The 16,996-nt window shown below is 41.5% G+C and overlaps 1 protein-coding gene across 2 annotated transcripts in view; it reads right to left on the reverse strand.

The window, feature by feature from the left end:
- ADCY1 (adenylate cyclase 1) overlaps window positions 1-16,996 on the reverse strand; it is a 757,558-nt gene that overhangs the window by 267,704 nt on the left and 472,858 nt on the right. Inside the window, exon 1 of one of the 2 annotated variants that reach the window (XM_075921701.1) lies at window positions 1,461-2,714. The exons of the other annotated variant lie outside the window; for it this stretch is intronic. Within the exon in view, the coding sequence (XP_075777816.1) occupies window positions 1,461-2,123 (663 nt within the window). The 5' untranslated portion in view covers window positions 2,124-2,714. Of the gene's footprint in view, window positions 1-1,460; window positions 2,715-16,996 lie in introns of those variants that run through there. 2 annotated transcript variants of the gene reach the window in all.

Below are 16,996 nucleotides of genomic sequence, written 5' to 3' on the forward strand. Positions count from 1 at the left end.
TTCTAAGTGAGGGTATCTGAATTCATGCCTTTATGCAGGTGACTGTGTTTGTTACTGTATGTGGGGGTGTATGTCTAAGTGTCACGACTAATGTGACCAAGGAGAATAGCATCAAAAATCAAAAGCAGTAAAGCAGCAAATACTCTAAACAAGAAATAAACTCCCACTAAATAGTAATCTATCCCTAGGACCCATTTTTGTTCCTCTGAAGAGCAAACATAACTGATCCAGTACTACAAAAAATACATCAATCTTGGTTCAGAAACATAACAAAACCTAACACCACAATCCTGGACTCCTACACGCACTGTTTCAAACATGCACATCTTCCTGCTCTCCTCCTCCCACATCCCCTGTGCGGCCCATCAGGCCATGGGAGCCGGAGAAAGCCCTGCAGGGCTATAAATAGCCTCTCCCGGGGCGGCTCCGAGGAGGAAGGAGAGTGCAGCCGCACGTTCCCAAAGATGCTGCAGAGGGAGGCATGACTGGATTAATTCTTGAGGGGTGACAGATGGTTAGGGGAGTTCAATGACACACTAAGTTACCTGCGTGGGGAGGAGGAAGTGGCTGGAATTGGGAATCTAAGGCACCTTGGGTGGAGAAGGGGGTGGGATTTCCACTTCTCCCAAGGAGTTTCTCCAGCTCCTCTGAGCTCTGCTATCTGGGTCAAGGGTTGGAGCGGTTCTCCTGGGGGGAGAGCCTGGGGGGGGGGGGAGGAGGGAGGAGAGGATGAGAATCTCAGTTCACGGCGCAATGCCCCAAACAAGTCTCGTTTGCAGTGAGGCATATGGGGGGGGGGGGGGGGAGGTTCCTATACTTTGCACCCGCCGCAAGAGGCGTCCCTGTCTTTTCCCCACAGAGGAAGTGCTGCTGCTGCTGCTTTTTATTCTTGGGATTAAGACACAGTCAGAAATCTTGTCACCCAGCAAGGAATACCCCTTCCTTAACTCTGACCCCGCCTCAGCCAATATCCGTCTCCAAAGTTGGAGCTGTTGAGAACCGGCGGGCAAGGCAGCGACCTGCCTCCTACTCTAAGCACACAGGTCTCATTCAGCACCGGCCGCTTCTTCACCGGCCGCCACACACCCACACCTGACAGCCCGATACAGTAATAGTAGCACAACCCCCCCCCCCCGGCGGCCTGTGCACGCGCCGCGTCTCTCCAGTGCACACACTCCCTGCCCCAAATACAATTACAGCCGCACGCGCAGCCTGCAGCACCCCCCCCCATAACATGCATAAACACACCAACGCGCGCCGCGTGTCCCACAACACACACAGCCCCTGCCTCCATTGCCTGCACACCCCGTGCCTAATACACACCCCACAGCACACACAACTAACTCTTCACACTCCGGATCCTCTCCCCTCCCCTCCCCCCAGCACACACAGCCGCGCCGTGACCCTGGCTACTCTCCTGTCCCTGGGCTTGGGGGGTGGGGAGGGGGGGAGGCACTTACCGTCCTCCAGAGCCGCTGCCTCTTGGCACTGACCGAGGTGGCTGTGACGATGAGGTGGGAGACGGACACCACCAGCCCGAAAACGATGGCGAGCAGGGTCCGCACGGGCAGCAGCGAGTAGGAGACGAAGGTGACCAGCATGAGCTGCCACATGCCCTGCTCGGGGGCGCTGGGGGGCTCCATGCCGTAGGCGCCCAGCGAGAAGGGGCAGCAGAGGAAGGAGAAGGTGAAGCTGAAGAGCAGGGTGAGCTTGACGATCTGCTGCAGCTGGGTGACCTGCAGGTACTTGACATTGGTGACGATGAAGAGGGAGAGGAAGATGATGCAGTGCACCGGGTGCGAGCCCTTGGAGATGGTCAGGCTGGGGCCGGAGAGCAGCTCCAGCAGGGCCAGGCTGGCGGTCAGCACGATGAGCACGGCCAGCGCCTTGAGGGTGGAGGTCTGCTCCAGCTTCAGGTTGTAGCTCTGGAAGAGGGACTCCAGCTCCTTGCAGTCGAACTCGTCCTCGCAGGCGATGGCATCCAGCAGCAGCAACGGATGGGCTCCCCCCAGCCCGGCGCCCGCGCCCGCCGCAGCCTGGGGGGAGCGGCAGCAGCGGCAGCACTTCTTCCTCTTGGTCTTGACTTTCTGAAACGGTATTTCCTCCATGTCAGGGCCATTCATAAACCCCGGGGAAGGAAGGCTCCTCCTGGCGTCCCCTGCTGCTGCTGCTGCTGCTCCTCTGCCTCTCTGCTCATAGAGGGGCTGCGAGCTGGAGCAGCAGCAGCCGCCGCCAGCGAGGACTCGGCAACCCCCAGCTGCCAAGCCTCCCAGGATCCGGCAACCAGAGCCAACCTCCTAGCAGCCAGGAGGACCCGGCCACCCCAGATGCAACCTGGTGCTGGCTGGAAGGGCTGCAGGACAGAGTCCAAAGCTCAGTTATTCCAGCCTCTCCCCCTCCTCCCCCGGCGCGCCAGGGATGCTAATCTCCTAATGACACCAAAATACCATCCAAAGGTTGGAAATCAAGCCAGGAAAGGGGGGAGATGGGAGGTGGGGGCGAAGAGAAGGGGGGGCGGCGGCGGGGAAGTAATCAACAGGCAGAACTGGCTTCGGAGAGCCTGGGGGGGATACTGCTTTCTAGGGAGTAGGCAATGTTAAAAGCAACAAGGGGGTCTGGGCTGAGCAAAGGAAAAGAGAGAGGTGGGGGGAGGAGAGAGAGACGGAGAGAGAGAGAGGGAAGGAGACACAGACAGGGAAAGAGGGTGATCCCCTTCCTACGTCTAAGAGCATTTCACTGGGACTCAGGGACGAGATGCGCCTGCGCACTCCTTGCTTGAGAAGCCAGACACGTCTCCCCAATCGGAGCAGATTGACAAGAAGAAAACACAGATTTGACAACAGGACCACGTTTGAGTCTGCTTTGTACCTCTGCCCCCCCTTACCGCCCACCGCCCCCGCCTGCTGTCTCCCTCCAGTCACAGGAACACACACATCCAGCCTCCGCTTGTCCAGGGAGGGAGCCGTGCTTTGCTTCACTTCGGGCTTTGATCAAGGCTCCGCATTTGCTTCACGTCCCTGCAAAGGCATTAGTGTGTGGACCAGCCACATCCTGCCAGCGGGACAGGAGGAAAATCCTAACCTTCTTGGTACGAGCCACGAGAAAGAGAAAAACTTTCACCTACAACCTAGTTGGTCTGTAGACGTTCTGTTAGTCTGTCTGATGTGGGAGAAAAAATTACAGTAGGATGTAAAATAGCATGATTTGATTTTAATGGGATGTATAAAAAAAAAGATGTGCCACCATTCCTTCATTATTCATCAAATCAACCGCTAAATCATACAAAAGTTTAATTTTCTTGTTCATCTTTTACATATTCTGGGGAAATTCTGTCCCATTTTTCATTGACTACTGACTTGACTTCATCAACTGTCATTTAGTGCAGAAGTTATTCCAAGATCTGTATTTAAGTTTTTTAAATGATATGAAAGTGAATTATATATTTGGAGTGCACAGACAGATTAGATTTCCAATCAGTAGGTGTCAATCTCACCAAACATAAATTTCCATAGATAAACAAAATGTATAGATGGCTAAAGTAAGAAAAATGGTTTGGAATTAGGCTTGTTACAAATAAATTAGCAGATTAATACTAAAACTGGTATAATTTTTTGATTTAAGGATACTTACTTTATATTTTGACATATTGGGAATTTGGGCTTTAACAGTTTGTAAAACTTTTAATTTTTTGAATGGCAGCATCTCCGGTATTAAATAATTGTCTGAAACTCTGCTCTTAATTTCCCACATCTGTGAAAAACAATAACAATCTAAAATGCTAAGTAAATAAATCAACATTATTTAATAAAATAAAATCTTACCAAGCCTATATCTATCTATAGATGTTGGTTTTGCATCTTGTTTCTAAAATGTGCGCAGATGTTAAAATAAGTGAAAGGCAATAAAGAACATAGAAAATGATCTAAAAACATCAAACAACATTTCTATCAGCACTTCATTTTCAGGTAATAAATCACATTAATAGACGAGGACAGATATTTTTGTTATATGAATTATTTTCAATTCTACAACGTATATTATGCTTCAGCAAGTTTTTTTTAAAGCTTTCCAGTGCTAACACTACACTACTGCACAGTAATACTGCCATGTTATTTCAGTTGTAAACTTCTGTAACCATTCCACTCAACTTTGAGGTTGTTGGCCTGTTTCAAAACTCATTCAAGGGAAAAGACTCCTAATCCACTTCAATGGGCCTTAAATCAGACTTCATAAGAAAATAATTAGGAACACATTTTAAAGAACCCGAACTACATTATAAACAGTACATGTGGATGATACTGTTTTTTGTCTAAGAAAGACCATAGGATTGCTTTAATGATCTTGTGCGTACATTTAAGTTTTGATGACTTAATCTCTCTCTCATTGATGTCATTTAACTCTTGGCCATCAACTTGTGAATGACCCGTAAGTAGGATGGTTTGCATTGCTACCTTGGTGTTTAATATGTAATTTTGGAGTGATAAAAATGGCTTCGATAAACGTTTCAATGTAGTGTCAAACATAACAGAAAAGATCAAAACATACACAAGGTTGTCTATTATATTTCTGTAATCAATATTACTCAGATAGAGTTGACAGGTTAGCTATTTTGTTGAAAACCCTTGGATTTTAATCAAGTTCTTGATGTTTGAAATTTTAAAGCGCAAAAAATAAAATGTATGATATCGTGACCATTCATTGGGCGATCTGTATTTGAGAAAACAGCTACAGTGCTCAAACATTAAAAAGATATAAAATTGTTCATCAATACTTTGCCACTTGCTTTGCCTGAAAAAAAAAAGCTGAATTTGGATAACTTATCTTAGCTGTAAAGATGTCTACTTTTTATTGACAAGAGTAGTGGTATAAATAAAATTTGCTTTAAATAAGTTTGTAAAAGAATCTGACAAGCTATTTTATTTCTTTTACTGTTATAGTTGATTATGGTACCAAAGAATTAAATCTTTCTTGTACAGAAAGGTTAGCTAATTGGTAATCCTCATGCTGTCCAAAAATAGGGAGAGAAAAATTCTTTGTCCAAGAACATCTAACTAATCTCCTTTTCTTTTAATATCTCATTGCCCCTTTGTTATGTATATGCATAGCAGATAGAAACTTGATTGTTAAAAAAGCAATGTCTCATTATCTTGACTCTATATATAGACACAGAAAATATGCCATAATAATGTTGCTTTTTTACTTCTTTTCCCTAAGTCTACAGAATTGAATATCTATACACATCAGGGTGTCTTGAACTCCAACTCTTGCTTCTCATCTAAGCGTTCCAGGACAGCATGACACTCCTGTGACCTACTGAACTTCTATTTTAATACTAATGAATCATTCCTGCAAGCAGGCAAATATGGGCTGCTTACTTTTCAGCCAACATGATTTATGGCAGGTCAGCTGACTCCTCCTTGCTTTTGGCAAATCATTCACCTACATCAGCATACCTTCAGTACTGATGGATCTGTTCTTCATTTAAAAATTAAAGATATCTAAGGGTTGTTTAATAAGGTCACTAAGATTATTCAATGCAGTGCTATTTACATGAAGAATCCACTGATTACCTGGCTTCATGGACTTTTTCTATAATTGTTCCTCTTCAGATGCCTTCAGAAAAAGAAGCAAGACAACATCATCAACATTTAGGCTGAGATTTCCAAAGCTGACTAAGGGGTTTGTCACCCTGGTCTCATTAATGGGCATCCAGCTACCCAATATACCTTTAAAAAGCTCTTAGACTTAGTGTTCAGGCTAAAATGTTTCTATGAGCCGCAGAATTACCGTGCACTCTATCCTGTAATTTGCATTTTCAGATTTGAGCAAAACCGTGCATCACAAGATGGCAATAATATTGAATGGTTGTATATGGGTCTGATCCTGTTTCGTGGAAAGCAACGAAACTTACGCTATTAGTTTCAGCTGGGTCAGGGCTGAGGTTCTCTGCATGTTAACATCTGTCTCTTCCAAGGGAAGATCCTATCTGCATCTGTTTTCTTTCCCATTACTCATTTTTCATGAAAAATGCACGGGCATTGTCTGATCTGGTTGGTTGAATTGGCCTAATCTGAAGTGTTTTCATTGCAGTTTCAGGAAAAAGACCTGGCCATAATATTTTGAAAGTTCAAAAGCCAAGGAACATATGAAAAAGCTGAAATGTAGGCAAAGATAAAGATTGTGATTACACTTGCACATCTGGATCTATTTTCTGGTATCATTGAATGCATCCGGCTACATAGAATAAGCACTAAAAGAACAATATACTGACAAGAATCACTGTACCTTGTACATGGCATATATATTTCTGGATCTACTTCTGCTAAAAGGTTAGTTCCAAGACCTTATGGGTGAAGGGGACTTTGTAAAGGACTGTTTTATTTTGTAAGATTTGTTATTTACGGTATCAGTTTCATACATACTTTCCTCCTCTGAAGCCTTCTCTCTTGATACTATTAATGACTTTCCATTGTAGCAAATTGATTATCAATTTTGCTGAAGTCCATTTCGGACTTCTGATTCAGACAAGATTCCTCACTGACTTCACGGGGGGAGATTTTTATCTCAGTAAGGAGTATAAGAGCAGCCTTATTTGCACATATTTTCATCTGAAAAATGTCTTGTCTTATCGGAATGAAAAGGACAGTCTCAAGGTGACCAGCATCAAAAAGTAAAAACACTCTTTTGCTTCAATTCCTGCTGGAGAAAAAAAAATGCCATTCTTGTAGGGACACACCACAGTGCTGTTTATAATTGTAAAGCCAATAATAGCTGCACCAGCTTGCAAATCCACAACAGCACATAATAAACTTTTGCTTTTTGCAAGTTACTGTGGATCTAAGCCAAAAGCCAATTCAAATCAATAAATAAAGAGTCTCATTGATTCAATAAGCTTTGCATCAGGCACTACATTACTGACTTCCAAAAGCTAACTATGTGTCTGTATAGCACCTAGTACAATGGGGTTCCTGTCCATGATTAGGGACCATAGAACCTACAGTAATACAAATAAAGTAATAAGATAATGATTGATGAAAATGTATACACATTTATACTCAAAGGTTTGCTGCCCCTTTGAGGGCCCAGCTCAGACATATCAAACAATAATAAAAATATAACTTTAATGTGCCTGGGGGACAAGAATAGGAATATGCTTATCTTCATTTAAATAAAAAAGCCCGTGGATTTCCCTACTAATTACTGCTGACATTCTATTACCCTTTGCACTTATAACTACAAACATAAGTAAAGCATCCGCATAAGAGGATGAGACTTTGAAAAGTATCATTAAGATTTTTATGACAACTTTGAGATGGTGGGTACTTTCTAGAACTTCAACCCCACCCGCTCTGCAAGTACCCAAAAAGAGGATGTATCAAATATTTGCTCTTATTACCCTTATTCTTTGCAAAGATAAAGATTCTATCTTTCTTACATCTAACTTATATAATGAGATTTTTCACATAATTCCTGGAACTAGTAACAACTAATTAGGTCAAATTCATTGCACATATGTTACTAGGTCCATTCTGAATTTAACCCCTCATGATGGGGCTACCTTTTTATTTGAGGTTCAGATGCTGCTCTGCACAGATTATAGTAAAAAGTGTATTGTGAGCTATGTTTAGTATTCCCTTAGTCATGCCATTACCCTTTTAAAACAGATTTCAATTAGTTTTCACTGCTAGGTTCATTTTCCTGTCTCTCACTGTCCCATTCTTCACCCTAAACAATTTCTATAAATCCACTTAATGCTATTTAGCTTATGTCCCCATTGTTACTATAAATAAATGAGCTAGAGCTGTAGCTCAGTAAGGCAATTCTTTTCTTGTATCATTCTTCCTTCCTTGTGATGTCTGGATAAGGGTGAGAATTAAGCAATAAATGTCAACATGCCCACAATGAGAAGTCAAAGCACAAAAGTCTTCTGAGATAATACAAAAAACAGCAGCCCTAAAACCAGCCTGTAATATTGTAGCATTTATTTTGACTGTCCATGATGTAGGATTCAGTGAATGAATTTTCTATTAATGTAGAAAAGGGAAATATCTTAATCTTTTCTTATCCAAGAAACTGACATCATAAGAGAAGAGACCTGTTTACTGAGGTAAGGAATACATTCCTAGAATCTCATCTAATACATATATATCTTTTGTAAAGAAAGCATGCCAAATCTACACATTAACAGCTCTTATAAAATAATTTGTCTTCTTATCTGTGCAGTGTCAACAGAGACTATCAATCAGGCCATTTCTTTAAATGCCTAAACATGAGTTTACAAGTGTCCGTGGCAGACAAATTTATGCCAAGACTCTAAAACTGAGAAGGTGAAGATTTAAATATATGGATTTGTGGAAAAGCTATTGTTGTAACACCATAAAGGTCAGTTCTAGAAAACTTTTCCCCTCCCCAGTCCTGGTAGCAATTTACAGCACAGAGAGAGATATTATTCTATGTACAATGAACTTACAAATGCTTTTAACTCTAGACTGAATACCTACAAGACCTAATGCATCTATTGCCGAGAAGGTCTTATCCCTTAGCCTGAAGTTTACCTCACTTGTAACCACAAGGTTAAGTGCTGTTTTTCATCTTCTAATCCTGATTAGGAGGACAGCTCTAGTAGCCCAATTTAATGGGACAAAGGTCACACAAGATTATTTCAAATACATCAGGTGACACCAAAGGGGGGTGGTGGTTGTTGTTGTTTGTTTGTTTTCCAAAAGTTTTTGGCTCAGTTCAGTAGCAAATAGAGACAACACAACATCAAGAAAGATGACAGAGGAAAAAACACAATAGTCATAGAAGTTCAGAAACCAGTAGGCCGTTAGCTAAATATCCTATCTCTGATAGCAGCTAGTGCCAGATGCTTCACAGAGGGAATAAAGAGAACAGAGAAATTTTAGAAATCCTGTCTTCCAATCCAAGTTTCTGGCAGTTGCAGGTTTAGGGACACCATAGGCATGAGGTTGTATACCTAGCCTAAGGAAAAGGAAGGAAAATATTCATATTGAAAAAAATGTAAGAATGATCAAACACTTCAATAGTGATTTCTGCTAGAGGTTTGGAGATTTTGAGATTAGGTTTTAGAGATTTACTAGACCTTGGCCCATTTTTAGTTCTTGATCCAACTCTTATTGAAATCAAAGAGACTCTTCCATTTGGCTTCTGATCTTCTGCACTGCCCTAAGCTGCCTAAGAAGGTGCATTAATATGTGATAACTGTATTTTTAGAAATCTGCAACAAGAATAATTAGATAGCTCAGAGTACTGGGAGCAGACTCAAACCATGGTCCACAGAATCTACAAACTGTTACAATTTCATGGCTTTTGGGCATCTGAAGTGAAATGAGTGTGGTGGATTAGTTCATCAGACAGATGTCCATATTACAAAACCCTTCACCCTGTGCAGATACTAGCCCACGGGGGGCCCTAAGCAGGAATACTTTTGAGCCCTGCCCCACAGAAAACACACTAAATGATTAATAGGGGGCCCAAGTACAAGCTCTTCCTTTACCTCTGTTATTAATCTGAACAGAGGTAGCATAATTATACAACATACACAAGAAAGAGCATTATGTTCTTATCTTGATAACTGAAGTTTTGCACAATGAATGAATCTTTTGGACATTTCTCCTCCACCCCCAGTGTTCCTCAGAGGTTGTGGTTTCAGACACTCCCTATTGTTACTGGCTAGGTTTATTGTGGCCCAGAAAAAAACATTTTAATCTGAGTCCTATTTCATACAGACCCTGAGACTCTCAGTTCTGCATTACAGGCATGTACTGTAATGCTTTAAAGAGTTCTAAAACATTTATGCCTATATTTAAAATGGTTTGAAGTGCTAGGAATGTATTGATACTGAAAGTAATCTGCAGTTTGTTATTTTGTTCTGTTGGGTCAGGCCTTGACCACTATGTACTGTAAAGGTGCTTAAATGATGTAGCTCATTGTTATTAGGCTATTGAATCAAGTTATCCAGCCACTGCATCTGGGAAATTTTAGTTTGAGCCTTGTTCCATATAGACCCTTAGTCTCTCTCAGCACTGTATTAGAGATGTTTATGCCACTTAAGATAAAGAATCTGGTGCCTTCAAAGAACAGAATCTGAGGGTGTGTCATAATTATACAACAAACACAAGTGGCCTTTTTTCGAAAAAACTTTCCCTGCATCTAGACTGCAGCCACGTTCTTTCGAAATTAAATCAAAAGAATGAGGCGGTTTTTTCGACTGTAGAAAACCTCATTTTATGAGGAAGAATGCCTTTTTTCTAAAGTGCTCTTTCGAAAAAAGGTCTTCTTGAATGCAAACAGGGCTTTTTCGAAAGAGAGCATCCAGACTGCCTGGGTGCTCTCTTTCGAAAAAGCGGCTTGCTTTTTTGAAAGAAGTGGTTGCAGTCTAGACGCTGTCCTTCAAAAGAAGCTTTTTTGAAAGATTCTTTCGAAAAAGCCTCTTTCGAAAGAGGCTTTTAGTCTAGACATAGCCTGAATTTGAACTGTGTTATATAATCAGCATGAAGAATTAACTGACTCCTAGAGGGAGTGTCAGGCTTGAGACACACTCCTAGGGAAGCAGGAAGGAATGTGTACTGTCACTGCAGATTTGAGTTGGTTGTGAGACAATTTCTTTTCTTCCTAGTTCTCTGACCACTTCTACTGGCAGGCTATACCTGCTGGGTGAGGTAGCTTCAATTCAAAACCCATGGAAGTCAATACAAGTTTTTTCACTGACTCCTGGGGCTTCAGATCAGGTCCAGAGTATGTACATTTGTATGTAGAGAAGGAACTTGTCTGATTTTCAACCCAATATTTTTTTCACAAGCACGGAAGTATTTGATCTTTGCATACAAAGTTTCAAAATGCATTTTTTGGGGACAAAATCTCAGTTTTTATTGCTCTAATTTAATAGCCTTTGAACTACTTCATGATTTCCATGGCTTTTTGATCAACAGTATCTTTTTTTCCCTCATGCTTGCATGTACACCGGTTTATACAGTTAAACGACACAATTAAACCAAGGAAGGGAAATGCTGACTGCATGAGACACTACTCAGCTAGTAGATCTATGCTGAAGGCCATTTGTCCTGGTTCATTAACATCCTTCTGTGTGTCCTTTTTTGTATTCTTGTGACTGTGGTAAAGTTCTTTATAGATCTGTAATAGGCAACATTTCCTTTCACCTAGTCTGCTACTTGTGCTAGTCTGATTAGAATCATTAGATGAAACATAACTCTGAAATATCACTTTTCTTTTAAATGGATCAGTCTGGCTTTTTAATAGGTTCTCTGGGGGTTGATAGATTTATCATGGGGTATTTTTGTTAATGCAAGCAGTATTATGCATACATTTATGATAATGAGTACAAGCTATTATACTAGTCATAATATCCAGCAATTCATCTGGTATTATTTTCATAAAAAAGATTTGAGACAATATATACCTACTGTTTAGACTAGCAGAGAACACTTATCACTTCTCCCTGCCAGCTGCACTCCAGACTCAAAAGACATTCATGACTAGATGAGACAAAGTAATGACTATAGGATTGTATAGGTTCAGGGTGGGGAGGAGGCAGTGTTTATAAAGTCAAATGGGCATCACTGGGATACGATTTGATTCCCTCGCCATTATAGAGCCATGTGCGTGGTCTGGTGCATTGCCCCCATGGGAGCACCCGGACAAATAGGACCCCAAAAAACAGCACTCTCACTTGGGGGTTTTTGGGGTACAAGAGGGAGTTGGGGGAATCCTTATCTTTGGAACTTGTTTTTGCCCCCCTTGATGGGTTCAGGAAAGTATTCAGACTATTTAACCATCAAATGAATTGCAAAGCCCATTATTTTCCCAGAGACTACTGAATATAGGTTGAGCATAAGTCAATTATGTTTATGGGAAGTCTGTTCACATGTTTTGTGCATTTTATTCGTAAGATAGGTCATACCAATAGCCTAGCATGGACATCTGTACATATTTGTAAAATGCAAATACATAAAAAATATATAATGCAAGCCATTCTTCCCATACTACTCTTACAGTTGCTTTGAAATCGTTGCCATCTCCTATATGTATTGAGAATAATTCATTAGCAGCTGTTGCTCTGTTCTGGCTCTAATTAGTATTTGTGCATTTCATCTGGAGATCTTTAAGATAGATGGAAGCTTATGGACCTTTTCAAGAGATCATGTCTGGTACTCTGATTGGAATTTGCCTGTCTGGGTGTTCTGTTTAAAGAATCTGAGTAAATGAGGAATTGTGTTTGTTAGGGCTGTTCCCCATTCTGGCATTCCAATTGCAGAAGATGGGGGCTCGCAAGTGACCTTAAATACCTTGCCTTTATAGGCTCTGCTTACAAAAACTCCCCACAGTCACAGATTTACTGACTTTGGGGGGTAGCTGCCCAGGCCAGGCCAGGCCAGGCCAGGCCAGGCCTACCATGGACAGGGCTGCTCTGGAAAGCTAGAGCACCCCTGGGGCTGAAGCAGCTCCCTGTCCATGGTGGGTGGGGAGCTGCTCAAGCCAACACCAGTTAACTGGAACTAGTAAGCCTCACTCATTAAAGATGAGGGTTACCAGTTAACCATTCACATCCCTATTCTAGATCATACCAAGTGCTGTGTAAATGTCTAATCAGATGCAGTCCCTGTGTTGAAGAGCTTAGAAGCTAAACAAACAAGATAGATGAAAACTGTAGGCAGTAACAAACATGAAAAATACAAGGAAACTGTTTTACCCCCGCCTGAGGCAGTTTTTTTACACTATAATAAACCGGTATGTTTTCCAGAACCATCTCCTTTATGACAGACAGATCTGGGACAAAATGCTGTGTTAGTTGTGAGACAAATGTTTTCAAATTTATTGCATCCTCCAGTAAGATTTGTTCACTGAGTCAGTTTTGCTGATCAGAATAATTTCTCCAGTGCGGAGCTGCAGCTTTTAGAACACTCACACAAAGGAATACAGGCTGATTCCCAGCTGTGCCATTAAGATTGTTTTCCTTTATGCACAAGTCCTGCTCTGGTTTTATTTCTCTATCTACATGCAAAATAGATCCCACTGCATATGCTATAACAAACTATCTAATCAGTCAATTTTAAAACAAATTAATAGTGGCCTTCAGCTTTTGGACCTGCCCCCCATTGCATGTCAAAGTTTAATAGTATTTGTTTCTATTTGATTTGTTTATCCATATCCCTACTTGCTTGCTCTTCCTCACATGAATAGGTTCATTGCTGTGAATGGGACTACTTATGAGTAACTGCTTACCAACAAAAGTTCATGACCTGACTGCAACAGCTTGTGCCCTTATGTTCTCACCCTTTTTATAAGGCTATGACAACATCTCATAAAAGTATGACTTGTGAGGTATCATTTTAAAAAACTGAATAATATCAAGCAATATTGTCCTGGTAAACTATGCATGACACTTTGTACATAAAGTTATATGACTCTGCTAAAGATGTGTTAAGTCTGAGGAAGAGACATAAACCAATTCCGCAAAGACAAATGCTAGCTGACACTTCAGCCAGGTGTCAACAAAAATCAGTCACCTGGCCATTCTTTGGCAGAAAAGAGGATGTGGGTGAAAATCTACATCTTGACAAAGAAATAGCTGGTGGTTCCCATCCAGACAGACTTTGCCTTCTGTAACACATTTCTTTCAAAGAACTGAAAGAGCTAGAAAAAAGGCGAGCAAATGGCCCACATTATTCCTCCTTTCTCTCTACCCACAGCATCTACAACACCTGAAGAACAAAGGAAACAAAGGGAATTTGGGGAAAGATCCTTACTGAAATATTCACATAGTAAGGCTGCTATGACATGTGGTGAGAGAAACCTTTGCTTTTAATCCACTCTTGCTTGTTAAGTTAGGCATTTCTTACTATATACTTTTATTTTGTGGTGACCAATTCTCATTTTTAGGTCTCATTACTTGTAATCACTCAACATCTATCTTTCTGTAATTAATAAACTTGTTTTATCTAAACCAGTGTGCATGTGGGAAGCACCCTGGGATAACACGGTATGTGAAAATCATTTTTATTAAAATAACAGACTTCATATGAGGTTGTATTGCCCATTTCTGAGGGAAAGTCTGGGATTGGAAATTTGCTGGTGTGGCCCCGCAATGTAATTCAAGGTGGCTGATTATAGAACTTTTATGATACAACTGGGAGTAATTTACATGTCGGAAGCTGTGTGTGAGCAGATCAAGAGTGGTTGCTCTCACAGCAAAGCAGGGGAAAAGATACCCCCACATTGGAGAACAGAGAGGTAGCTATTTATCAGTCCTGGTTGTATCGTGGGTAATGTCATACTGGCCTTTTAGTTATCAGAAGTACAGGGTGGTGAAATCATCACATCATAGCTCAGAGGGGATGGCTGAGCCAGGGACTAATTTCATTTTTACTATACTTTGTGAATAAATCCTTACATATAGCAAGAATCTGTTTCAAAGCCTGCAGCAGGGAATGGGTGGGGGTGCTATAGCCCAGCCGGGGAACCACTCCAGCCAGGCTGGAGCGGCCCTCTTGCTTGCCCTCCCTTTAACTGGTTAACCAATTAAACAATATGTTTAGCCAGTTAACCAATTAAATAGGATTTTACATCCCTAGTTTTACCTTAGAAACAGAAAATTTCCCCTCACCTACACACACACTCACACAAGACACGTTTAGTATGTGTCAGAGGACCTAAACACAGAAATAAGCTGGTATAAACATGAAGGAGATGGTTCTGGAAAACATACAGTTTATTATAGTGTAAAAAATCAACATATGCTATATAAATACCAGAAGACATTAGTAGGGGGCGGGGGAGAAAGCCACACTCAACTGAGAGGTGGGGAAGAAGGGAGAAAGCCCCCTGGACATGGCACAGAGAGCATCACTGGGGCCAGCCTGCATCCCCTTCTCCCCTTCTCCCCCCCGGCCCTTTGGCCAGGGCAGCACTGGCAGAGCCATCCTGCGCAGTGCCTCTCCCCACTCCAGGCTCCCCATGCCCTGGCCCAGTCCCCAGGGACAAGCTAGAGGGTGTGATGTGCAGTCCCTGCTACCTCTGGGGAGAGGTCAACATCCCATCCCATCCCATCTCCTGCTCCAAGTCCCCCTCCTAAACTCCCCCATCCCCAACCCCCTGCCCTGATTCCTGGACCCCCAAACCCTGGCCTGACTTTGGCACCCCCCACCTCCCTGCCCTGATCGCGTCCTCACCCCCAAACACTCACTCTTGCACCTCCCCACAACATACCCTGCCCTGAGCCTCTCCTCAGCCCTCTACCCTGACTCCTGCACACCACCTGCCCTCTGCCCTAAAGGACCCAGGCAATGCCGGGTAAGTCTTGAAGTGATTCATATATGGGAGTATCTTTATACAGATGGTTAATCACACTGAGCTTGGCAGGAATGGGGCCTATTTTTATTATATAAAATTCACATCCTGAGCCAAATAAATCTGAACTACTTACTACTGTTAAAGTTGATATATCTTACTATAGGACTTTTCCATCTCTGAAGCCCATTACCAACTGAAACTTCCAGCTAATATTCTGTCTCGGAAAAAATGGGCATAGACCTAGGCATAGAATATGTTTCAGGCTCCAAGTTCACCTGTATGGACTGAAAGAGAACCTTTCCATTTGAAACCACCAATCACAGTCTGCTCCCAAGGGTCATACAGACGTATACTCAGTCTTTCTCCTTCTGTCTCCAGTCAGCCTGAACCTTCTAATGAAGTCGGTGTTATCCACCAACATTTCACAAAAGCGAATAAGTGCAATTACTCCTTTAAAAACTGACAAATTCTAAAATCCCAAGTGATAATAGGAAACACTGTAACTTCAAAAGCATTGAATATAGAAAACCAACAGTAAATGTGTCAAGAATATTCGAAAGTTTTGCTACGTTTGTTAAAACAAGTTATTATTAAAGTCTTCAATTAGTACAGAAAATCAACCTTACTACATACAATGTAAAAATCCTGTGTATTTAAAAAGGTGTATTTTCCAGGGTCAGATACAAAGCATAACAGCAAAGTTAGCAATATGAACTTGATCTGACTCTTGATCCATACAGTTTTCATTCAATTCAATGGGTGCTGGATCAAGTCCAATTTGAATAATTTTAATCCCCTTTATAGAATTTTGTGCTAGAAAATAAACTGTGAAGGAAGAAGATAAAATCAACAACATGCTGTTTGTGTTATAGGTGGTAAAACAATGTTCCAGAGCCTAATGGGAATAGACACTGCCTGTAAATCTTGTCACATATAATGAAGAGCAAGAGTATAAAAAGAGATGTGAGTAATTGGTTAGAGTACGCTTAGGTCATACAAGCTTTAAAATACCTTAAATAATGTTATCTAGATGCCAGAATAACATTTCTATATCAGTTGGTAATAGCCAATATTAGAGATTGACTAGGATACTAGTTGTTTCTTTAAACATTTACACAAAAGTACATATTTTCAGGAACTATATGGCTTCTACACACTACAACAGACCATAAATAATATTAACAACAGTTAATGCTTGCAAAAAGATTTGTCATGTGTCCATTGTCAATTCTACTATCTCTTCAAATAACCACCGTCTTAAGATTTCAATCCTTGATTCATAATATTTTTGGGTTGAGGGAAGAGGAAGGGACGTAGAAAAGTACATAGAAGATAATTTGTATTTACATATCACTCATCATATTCAGAATGTCAAACTGAGGTACTAGCAAGATATTCCATATCAGGTTGTATACCCAACTCATAGTCAACTTTTCTGGTTTTAAAAATTCTCCATGGACTCACTGCTCCCGTTTTTTTTTTTCTTGTTTCTCTTGCCTCTGTTTTATAGCTATACAAATCTTTGCCAGAACCAGAGATCTGGATATTATGCTTACAGCCAGATCAACACACTTGATAGGTCACAACACACTGAGGGATAGGTCACAAAACACCGAGGGATAGCCCTAATATGTGTTGTAAGTTGTGCTGCACATATATACAGCTA

The sequence above is a fragment of the Pelodiscus sinensis genome, chromosome 2 (genome assembly GCF_049634645.1).
Source record: "Pelodiscus sinensis isolate JC-2024 chromosome 2, ASM4963464v1, whole genome shotgun sequence".
NCBI classification, from domain to species: Eukaryota; Metazoa; Chordata; order Testudines; family Trionychidae; genus Pelodiscus; species Pelodiscus sinensis.